Raw genomic sequence first — 9714 nt, forward strand, 5'->3', positions numbered from 1 at the left:
TCTGGCCCCTCTAACGCCCCTGGGGGAGAGGAGACTCCCAAGCCGGCAGTACCGGGCCTTGGGCATCCCTCCGCCCGGCACGTACCCCCCAGGAGGGGCTGCCGTGGGGCAGGCGTCTGGGGCCCACTCCGGTCCTCAGAGGCTCTGCCGCTCGGTCCTACGGCTGAACGTCCCGAGGGGGGGAGCTCAAACTCTGTTTCTCGCCATCCCTTGGAGAGACTCGCCCCAGGGAGAGGGAGCCCTGAGCCTGCTGCCTGCGCCCAGTGCTGGGCGAGGGGCAGGATCTCCGGCCCCACGCCGCAAGCGCCACAGTCCCACGCAGGGCACCTGCTCGGGGCAAAACGTTGTGGGATCGGGCTCCTGCCACCCTGCGAGCCGGGGGCAGCGGAGCGGGGCGCAGAGCTCCAGCACGGACCCGGGGGGGCCGGGAAAGGCTCTTGGCGGTGGCAGGGTGGGCAGGCAGCGCTGGGGCAGTGTGGAGCAGGGGTGGGGGGTGTGCAGGCCGGGGGGTGGAAAGGACTGAGAGTGGCTGGGGGGCGGGAGGGAGGGGAAAGGGAAAAGGGAAAGAAGGGGAAGGGGGAAGAAGGGAAGGGGAGGGGAAGGAAAGGAAGAGGGAGAGAGGGATGAAAGAAGGAAGGAGAAAGGTGAAGTGAAGCAAAGCGAAGAGAGGAGAAAATGAGAAAAAAGTGAAAGAAAAAAGAAGGAGACAGGAAGGAGGAAGGAGAAAGGAGAAGGAGAAATGATAAAAAGAGAAAGGAGTGAAAGAAAGAAAAGGAAGAATGAGACAGGAAAGAAGGAAGGAGAAAGAGAGGAGAAAAAAGAGAAAGTGAAAAAAAGTCAGGAAGAAAGGAAGGAAGGAGAAGGGAGAAAGGATAAAAGGAAGAGAAATGATGAAAGGAAGGATGAAAGAGGATGAAAGGATGGACAGAGACAGACGGAAGGAAGGAAGGAAGGACGAAAGTGAGAAAGGACGAGAGGAAGGAAGAAAAAAAGGAGGACGAGAGAGAGGGGAGAAGGAGGCGTCTCTGCCCCACGGGGCGCCCGGCAGCGAGGCTGCGCGCAGCCCGCGGCGCCAGCGCGGCCCCAAGCGCCGGCCCCGGCGGCGCCGCGCAGGAGCCCGGTGTCGGCCGCGCTCGCCGCCGCCCCGGATCCGCGGCGGGGTCCCGGCTGCAGCCCTTTCCGAGGACGCGGGTCACACGGCTGCCCACGAGAAAGCCGGCGCCCGGCGGCGCTGAGCGCAGCCGTCCCTCCGCAGGCGTTTGTGCCCCCGCCGGGGCGCCGCGGTGGCGGCCGCGGCCGGGCGCTGCCTCCCGGCGCGGCCCGGGGTCCCCCGCCGCCGCCGCCGCCGCCGCCGCCTCCCCCCCGCCAAAAAGTAGTGATTAACGTCCAGGTGCTTTGAAGAAAATAAAGTCATTTATTGTCAAAGCATCCAACATACCCAGATAAACTATAAAGTTTAATAAATCTTTTCGAGGGGAGAGAGGAAAAAAAAAAAGTAACACGTAACTATTCAGACTTCATTTCACGGGCACGAAATTACACTTTGTATTAAAAGGAAATCGGTATTTACAGGCTCGGTGGCACGCTGCCGCGCAGTCCGGCCCGCTCCCGGTGCATGCACGTCCCCGGGCGGCGGCCGGGGACCCTCGGCGGGGGCCGCTCTCGCTTTCCCTAACGAAGCCAAGGCGCCATCAGCCAGCGCAGCCCGCAACGCGTCCTCCGTGCTTTTAACTTTATATCTAAAATAAAAATTTACCCTTACATATAATTATTATTACATCTAAACCATAAGTGCTTAATAATTTAAGTAGAAACGTATGACAAATGCATCAATATGTTGCAATATATGACATTTTAAAAAATGTATTTTTAAGTCATTTACTTTTTTTTTCCTCCTTTTTTCCGGCGGTTGTTTTTTTTTTTTTCCTTTTCGTTTCCGCTTGCCTTCTTTCCTTCCCCCCCCCCCGTCTCCCCCCCCGCCCCCCGGAAAGTGAAAATGCGTGCATCGACAGGAAAGGAGACGGGCCGGCGGCGGGCCGGCCCCGGGGGGCCCCCCTAGTTGTGCGAGGTCATGTGGCGGGAGAGGTGGTGGCGCTCGCGGAAGGACTCGTTGCAGATGGGGCACTTGAGCTTCTCCTCGCGGCGGCGCTTCACCAGCGGCTCCATGGCGTACTCCTTCTTGTGGTGCGAGCGCATGTGGTACACGAGGTCCGAGGTCATGCGGAAGGAGGCGTTGCACTTGGCGCACCAGTTCTGCGCCGGCAGGCACAGCGACGTGAACGACGGCGGCAGCAGCGTCAGCGCCGACGGCAGCTGCAGCTGCAGCGGCCCCGCCGCCGCCGCCGCCACCGCCGCCGCCGCCGAGCTCTTGGGCCAGAAGGCGGTGGCGTAGAGGAAGGGGCTCTGCTTGGGCAGCCCCCCGCCGCCGCCGCCGCCGCCGCCGCCGCCCGCCGCCTCGCCGCCGCCCGGCAGCTTCACGGCCAGCGCCTCGGCGGCGTAGAGGCGGCCGGGCGCGGCGGCGCCGTCGGGGCAGGGCTCGCCCAGGCCGCCCAGCTTCTGGCCCAGCACCAGCGGCGGGACGTGCGGGAAGGAGCGGGCGGGCTGCGAGAAGGCGCTCTTCCGCTCCTCCGCGCCGCCGCCGCCGCCGCTCAGCTGCGGCACCGTGGTGAAGGCGCTGCCCCGCGCCGGGCTGCCGCCCTCCAGGCGGGCGGCCAGCGGGCCGCCGGGGCCGCCGCGGGGGCACAGCCCCGGCTCCCCGCCGCCGGGGCCGCCGCCCGCCGCCGGGGCCGCGGCGGCGGCGGGCGAGGCGCGCTCCTTGCTGTCCTCGGGGGCGCCGTCGGGCTCGGGCCCGCGGGACGCCTTCTTCACCTCCACGAAGGCGCTGCGCTTGGCCTCGCCCGTCTCCGGGCTGGGCGGCGCGAAGAGGCGGCCGCCCTCCTCCAGGCCGCAGTAGGAGCCGGCCGCCCGGTACTGCTGCTGCGGCGTGCACACCAGCTCCTCCTTGGGCGCCGAGGGCAGCCCCGGCCGCTCCGCCGGGAAGCGGCCCCGCGCCGCCCCGCCGGCGCCCCGCTCCTCCTCCTCGGGGTACCGCCGCTTGGCCTTGCCCGCCGCCGCCGCCGCCGCCTCGCCGCTGCCGTCGGGGGGCGCCGGCCGCCCCGGGGAGCCGCCGCCGCCGGAGCCGCCGCCGCGGGAGTTTTCCAGCTCCCGCGCCAGGTTGTGGAAGTCCGTGGAGGGCTTGGTGGTGGCGGCGGCGCCGGCGCCGCCGTCGGCGGGGAAGTGGTGGTGGAGCGGCCCGCTGGGCTTGCAGTACTTGCCGGCCTCCTGCTCCTTGGCGGCGCCGTCCTTGCCGCCGGGGGCCTCGCCGGCGGGGCCGGTGTCGGCGCCGTGGAGCCGCTTGGGGCAGCGGAAGCGCAGGTGGGCGGCGAAGGGCAGCTCGAACTGGAAGCGCTGGCTGCACTCGGGGCACGCGTAGGGCGGCGAGCCTGCGCCGGGCACACACACGCACACACACACGCACACGCACACACAGAGGGGCACCGTCAGCCGGCCCGTGCCCTCGGGGCCGGCGGGCGGCGCCGCGGCTTCCCGAGAGGCTCAAGGAAAGGGGGGTTCCCGGCGCCCGCCGCCCCTCTCCGGGCGGGGATCCCGGCCGTGGCTCTTGGCGCACCCGCGGCGCCTCCCTCGCTCCCTCCCTCGGTGCCGCCGTCCAGCAGCACGCCGCATCCCCCGAGCGCCCCTCGCGCTGCCCGGCGGCCGCGGGGAGGGGGCACCCACCGTTGCTGCGGGCGGGGGCCCGCGCGGGGCTGAGCAGCAGCAGCTCCGTCAGCTCCTTGCCGTACCACACGAGCAGCTCCTCGTCCTTGGCGATGCGCCGCAGCGAGCGGTAGAAGAGCTGCCCGCTCTTGATGTAGGCCTCCAGGTTCTGCTCCTCGCGCTCCCGCGCCGACTGCACCAGCCGCAGCCACATCAGCCCCTCCGACGAGCCGTTGGCCGCCGACGTGTCCACCTAAAAAAAAAAAATTACCCCCCCAAAAACAAACGAACAAAAGCACAAATAAATAATCGGACACGGGCGGAGGGAGACCGAGGCGCCTCGAGGGCTCCGGCGCCGCCCGTCGCCTCGCGGGGTTCATCCCCCCGTGGGGGGCAGCGAGCCGCCGCGGCAGGGCCGCAGCCGCCTCCGTGCCCTCCGCGATGCCGGGCGCTGCGCGGCGGCGCCGGGGCAGGGCTCCCCCGCGGGGAAGCGGGGCCGGGCGGCAGGGCCGGCGGCGCCCCGACGGGGCGGCCCCCGCGCTGCACGGCGGTTCCCTTACCCGGAATATGTAGGGAACGGTGCGCTTGTCGGTGGACTTCAGCGCGATGAAGGCTATGCTGTCGTATAAAGACGTGTGGCTCAGGACGCAGGGGCCGAAAATGGCATTTTCCGGGATGTCGCAGGTGGTGTAAACGCTGGTGAAAATGTCAGTCAAGCACTGCTGGACGGTCTTGGCGTCCCCATCCCATATCCCCCTCTGGACGCCGGCGTCCTCCATCCCTGCGGGCGGAGAGAGGAGGCAAAGCGGACACGTTACATAACGGCGGCCGCCGCGGGAAGCGCCGCGCCGGGAGGCGGCCCGGACCCCGCCGAGGCGCCGGGCAGGCCGCAGCGGGGCCGCAACAGCCGGCGAAAGCAGGAAAAAAAATGTAAAAAAAAAAAAAATAGTTGTTACAAAAAAAATGGAAAAGAAAAATCGGAGGCAGGCGAGCACTTTCCCCGGTTTGAGAAAAACAGAGAAGGCGAGGAGCTCCACGAGCGCGAGGCGAGGTGCGGGGAAGCTGTCGCGATGATTTATTTATTAGCAAGCCCGGCTGCGAGCGCTACGGGAGCCGAGGCCACGCAGGCGGAGGGGGAGAAAAACCCAGCGTACGGATCCGGTCACGGGCAGGAGCTGGACAAAAAGGGCAGCCGTGTGCGGGCCTCCATCCGAGCCGAGGTGCGGGGGTGCCGTGAGCTCCGGGGCCCCCTGCGAGAGAGGAGCCCAGGCAGGTCTCCGCGCTGTGACAGAAGAGCAGAGCGAATGGGTTTCAAGTGGCTTGTCATTGTCAGTGACTGCATGTCAGCTAACCTCTCGCTCTGGTCTACAAGAGGGAACGTATGTCTGCTCATTACCATAATCCAGCACTTTCCCTCCGAGACTTTAATTAAAAGCAGCAAGCAGAGGTAATTATTTTTACCTCGACACGCTTATTTATGGATGAGAGTGAGTCCCAGCTACCTTGTTATACAAGGGGATAGACTCAGGCGGAGGCGGCGCGGGAAGGGTGCCGGGAGCGCCGGCGCTGCGGGCGGGCCAGCCCCGTGCCCGCCGCCCCTCGGTCCGCTCGCACCCCGGGGACCGGGGACCGGGTACCGGGCCCCGGGCCGGCGGCGCGGGGGCTGCGGCGGCCGCCGCCGGGCTGCCCCGCGCCTGCCGCCGCGCTCCGGGAAGCCGAGGCCGGGAGAAGGAGCTGCGCGCCGGGCTGAGGGTGTCCTTTCCCTTTCAAACCCGATTAGTTTAATGCCGGCCTCCCCCCACCCCATCTGGCATCGAATTTATTTATTTTTGGTTTGCTCAGAAATAAATCTAAATTTGCATATGCATATATAGATGCATCAAAAGCCGCACGCACCGGGCACGGCCCCGCGGAGCGGCGTTACCCGCCGTTTCGGGAGACAAACGTGTCACCGGGATCCCCGGGAGCTTCTCCCCCCGGAGCCGGCGGCGGGGGCGGCCGCGGCTCCCGGTGCCCCCCCGGGAACGGGGGCCGGGGGGAGGGCGCTTTCCCTGCCGCCCCGCTGCTCCCGTCGTTACGGTGCTGCCCGGCGCGCCCCTTCCCCGAAAGGATTATTTCAAGGAACGAAACAAACGGGACCGAGCGGCCCCGCGAAACTTTCCTCTCGCCCCTTGCGGGCCCCGCACGGCCCCGCACGACCCCGCACCCCCGGGCCCCGGGTCCCCGCCGCGGCCGCCGCCGCTGCCTCCCCCTCGGCTGCCCTTTGTCCGGGCCGGGCGGTGCCGGGGCCGCTCCCGGGGCCGGGGCCGCTCCCGGGGCCGGGGAGGGGGCGGCGGGCACCGGCCGCCGCCGCAGCCCGGGCAGGGCCGCCTCGCCCCGGCCGGCAGCACGGCCGTCTCCCGGCATTGTTCCCTCCTCCTCCTCCTCTTCCTCCTCCGGAGCTAACCCGCCGGCGCGGCGCGGCGCGGCTCGGCTCGGCTCGGCGCGGCTCGGCGCTGGGCCCGGCGACGGGGCGACGGCGGCGATGGTGGACGGAGGGGCCCCGGGCCGGCGCGGCGCCCCGCCGGGGGTACTCACCAGGGAGAGTGGGAATATAATCCTCGCCCCGACAAGTGGCACAAAGATGGGCTGCTGCCGCCGCTCGCCCCGGTGCCTATTGTATCAGTGCCGCTCCATGGCCGGGGAAGCGCGGGGCTGCTGTCCGGGGTGCTCGGGGCGCGGGCGGCGGCGGCGGCGGCGGCGGCGGCGGGCGAGCCGGGGAGGAGGCCGGCGAGGCGAGCGGGAGCGCGAGTTGTGCAGATGGACCCGATGCAGTGAGTGACTGGCACACAGACACACACTTTTTGTTTGCTGCACATAATCTGCCCAATGACGCGTGACAGCCCACGTCCCCTCCCTTTAACCCCTTCGGGGGCTGCCCGCTCGCTGCCTGCCCGCCCGGCCCTCACCTGGCCCCGCCGCCCCGGCCCCGCCGCCGCAGCACCTGCCGGGGGAGGCCGGGGCAGGACAGGCCGCCCCCCCCGTCCCTTGACGACCTGCGGCTCTCGGGGCCGCCGCTGCAGCCCTGCACGACAGGAGGTCCGGGGTGGCGGCGGAGAGCAGGAAAGGCCCGACGGCTGCCGCCGCCCGGCCCCGGGATGCCGGCGGCCGGTTTCCTGCTCTCCCCGCCGCGGCCGCCCTCTCACCTGCCAGAGGGACGGGAGCCTTCAAATAGCCACAATAAAAAAAAAAAAATCCCCGCCGCTCCTTGCTGGGGTAGAGGCAGGCAGGGGTGCGTGCGCCGAGGGGCATTCAGCGCCCGCCTTACTCAGCAAACCCGGCTCCCGGTCCCTGCCCGGGCTGCGGGCTGCCGAGGCCGGGAAGGCGCTCAGCGGCGGCCCCCACGTGCCGCGGCCGGCGGCCGGGGGCCGGGGGCCGGAGCCGGGCCCGGGGCCGCCCCGGCAGCCGCCCGCCGCTTGCCGGGCCGGGCCGTGGTCCTGATCGGACAGCGCCGCGCTGCCGACGGGGCGGCCCCGGCGCGGCGGCGGCGGCGGCGGCGCCCGGCAGCTTCCGCCCGCCCGGGACGGCGCCTCTGCCCGCTCCGGCCGCGGCAGAAGTTTCATGCTCCCCGTTTCCCTCGAGACGGATCCGCGCCACAGGCACCCGCACCCGCGCCCGTGTCCGCGTGCACTGCGTCTGCACACGCGCTCGTGTTTGGTAAGCAGAGGCGCCCGCAGATGCTTCATGCCAACGGGAGGTTTTACCGCACAGAAAGTGTTTACCGGTTCCTCCCTTATCGCCGTCATTTCAGACACAAAACAGATTTAAAAAAAATTTGAAAACCTAAACTAAACAAAAGGATGCACGATGCCTTTTACAGAGGCGAATGAAGCGTTGTTTGCAATCAGAGAGTGAGCTGATGTTTGGCTTTCAAATTCACTTATCCTCTATATAATTATGATTTTTTCTTGCATTAGGATTAAAGGCTGCATATAATATGCTTTCAACATTTATCTTATTAATTCAACAAAACCCATCGTCTCCGAAAACGGAGATTGACATAACATTAAAAATATGGGCGTCTGTAAAAATTTGGATCTTAATTCCTGCTTCACAGGGGTTTTCCCCTTTTTTCCTTTTTTTTTTTTTAATACTGCAGCTCTTCCTTTGTGATATAAATTGTCCAAACGACTGTCATTAGTAGGGGGAAAGAAAACCTACACGTTATTTTTATCCGCAAGAATTTTAAGGGACACCACGGTACATAAACTATCTTGAAATTGCTTCGACATTATATCAGATACCGAAATTCCCTGATACTAAAAAGGACCGTTGAGGCATTTACGAGCATTTATTCAGCCTCGGATGCTACCATAAAAGTGAATCCCAGTCAACAGTGTCGTCTCAGCCTCGCAGAACAACAGTTTTATATACATAGACTGTTTCTTTTAACTTTATGTTTCCAAGTGCTACATTCGGGGAATAACAATAGCAAACCAAAATCGGCTCCTGCTCTCTGGAAGAGCCAAATGCCATTGTCTGTAGCGCTGGAAAACGCGTGGTGCAAAACAGGCGACACAAAAGTCCACGGATTTGGGAGGCAGCCGGCTGCCCGGGCTCCGTGAAAAGGCGGACCGGGATTTGCGGGGGAAAGGTGCGCTGGGGCCCGATCCGGCTCCAGCCCCCCGCGGGGCAGCCGCTGGCCCGGCGGCGGGGCGAAGGGGGCTCGGCGCGGCGCGGCGCGGCTCGGCTCGGCCCTACCGGCAGAGACCGGCGCCCCGGCCACCAGCCCGGCCGCAGCGCGCCGAGGCCTCCGGGCGCGCCGCAGGTGCACCGCCAGCCCTGCGGGGCCACGCAAACGCTTGTGACCCACATTAAAAAAAAATGTTATTATATATATGTTAGGGAGAGAGAGATTATTCAAGGAAATCTCCCGCGGAGACCTAAGCGGGAGCCGGGCGGAGAAGCTCCAGCCGCCGTCTCCCCAAAGGACCTTCACAGCGACGAGCGGCAGACAGCTGCCCCCCCGGTTTCCGAGCCCCACAAGCGCAGCCCCGCGCCCCCAGACGCCGCCAGCCCCACGGCGGCGGAGGGCTGGGCGCCCCGGGCCGCCCCCCGACGGCACCGCGCCGCTCCGGGTGGCAGAGGGGGGCCGTTCTCGCCAGGCCGGAGGAGACGGGGACAGACGCCCCAAAACAGCTCTCGGCAAAGTTAAACCAAGAGCCTCCTCCCTACCCTGTGCAAAGGCAGGGCGAGGGCTCCGGCACCCCCTTCCCGTGACAGAAACGCCGCCCTCGGTACGAACCGCTTCCCCCGCCGCAGCCCCGGGCAGCGGTCAGGCGCCGTCCCCCCGCGGTGCGGCGCACCCCGGGCCGGGGGGGGCAGTGCCCGCACGGGCATGTGCCCCGGAGGGGCCGAGCCTGCGACAGGCGGCGGGGGTGGAGGCCGCTGCCGAGCAGGGCGGCAGCAGCCCGCAGCGGTGAAGCCCCGTCCGCCCCGTCCGGGCGCGGGCGGCAAGGCTCGTCCGCCCCGTTCGCCCTCGGGCAGCCCAGCCCGGAGCTGCCGGGGAGGCGGGGGGCGGCCCGGGGGCACAGGCGGCCCCACACCGCTCCCGGGGGCGCCTGGAGCCAGAGGAGGCCGGGGAGGGGGCGACGGCAGCGGGGCGAGAGAGCAGCTGCAGGTGGCGGGGCGGAGGGGGCGACGGGGTGCTCGCCGCGCCGCGGGGAGGGGAAGCGCAGGGCGAGGGGACAACGCGGCAGCGATCCTGCCCACGGCGCTCGGCCACCAAATTCACTTAACCTCCCAGAAACCGAGGGAAGCGCCGGTTTTCTCCCATGGTGAGTTACCATGGGGATGGCTGCAAAGGACTGAGGATCTGTCTCCCTAAGGATGTCAAGACACCCTCCAGACTTGTACTGGAAAAGCCTTCCTTTTTCTCCCTGGATTTCACCAAGAAAGGGGGGGGAAAGAGGCCGGAAAAGG

The 9714-nt window shown here is 67.1% G+C and overlaps 1 protein-coding gene and 1 long non-coding RNA gene across 2 annotated transcripts; both read right to left on the minus strand.

Moving 5' to 3' along the window:
* Window positions 1-1394: 1394 nt before the first annotated feature.
* On the minus strand, window positions 1395-1950 carry LOC106484912 (uncharacterized). The gene is made up of 2 exons (XR_010884239.1): window positions 1883-1950; window positions 1395-1739 (listed from the first exon to the last, which is right to left on the minus strand). It is a non-coding gene; the product is annotated as an uncharacterized lncRNA (long non-coding RNA).
* Window positions 1951-1990: 40 nt separating this feature from the next.
* Window positions 1991-6977, minus strand: PRDM8 (PR/SET domain 8). The gene is made up of 5 exons (XM_067297060.1): window positions 6939-6977; window positions 6331-6574; window positions 4314-4534; window positions 3775-4006; window positions 1991-3482 (listed from the first exon to the last, which is right to left on the minus strand). The coding sequence occupies exons 3-5, from the start codon at window positions 4530-4532 to the stop codon at window positions 2056-2058; spliced, it is 1878 nt and encodes a 625-aa protein (XP_067153161.1). The 5' UTR covers window positions 4533-4534; window positions 6331-6574; window positions 6939-6977; the 3' UTR covers window positions 1991-2055.
* Between the last annotated feature and the right edge of the window lie 2737 nt (window positions 6978-9714).

Source organism: Apteryx mantelli, chromosome 5, assembly GCF_036417845.1.
Source record: "Apteryx mantelli isolate bAptMan1 chromosome 5, bAptMan1.hap1, whole genome shotgun sequence".
NCBI lineage: Eukaryota > Metazoa > Chordata > Aves > Apterygiformes > Apterygidae > Apteryx > Apteryx mantelli.

Excerpts from the sequence above, each read along its gene's own strand:
- PRDM8 (XM_067297060.1), bottom strand. The coding sequence starts at position 4,532 with ATGGAGGACGCCGGCGTCCAGAGGGGGATATGGGATGGGGACGCCAAG. Across the intron at positions 4,007-4,313 it reads CCGTTCCCTACATATTCCGG|GTGGACACGTCGGCGGCCAA; the intron begins GTAAGGGAACCG and ends TTTTTTTTTTAG. Across the intron at positions 3,483-3,774 it reads GGCCCCCGCCCGCAGCAACG|GCTCGCCGCCCTACGCGTGC; the intron begins GTGGGTGCCCCC and ends TGCCCGGCGCAG.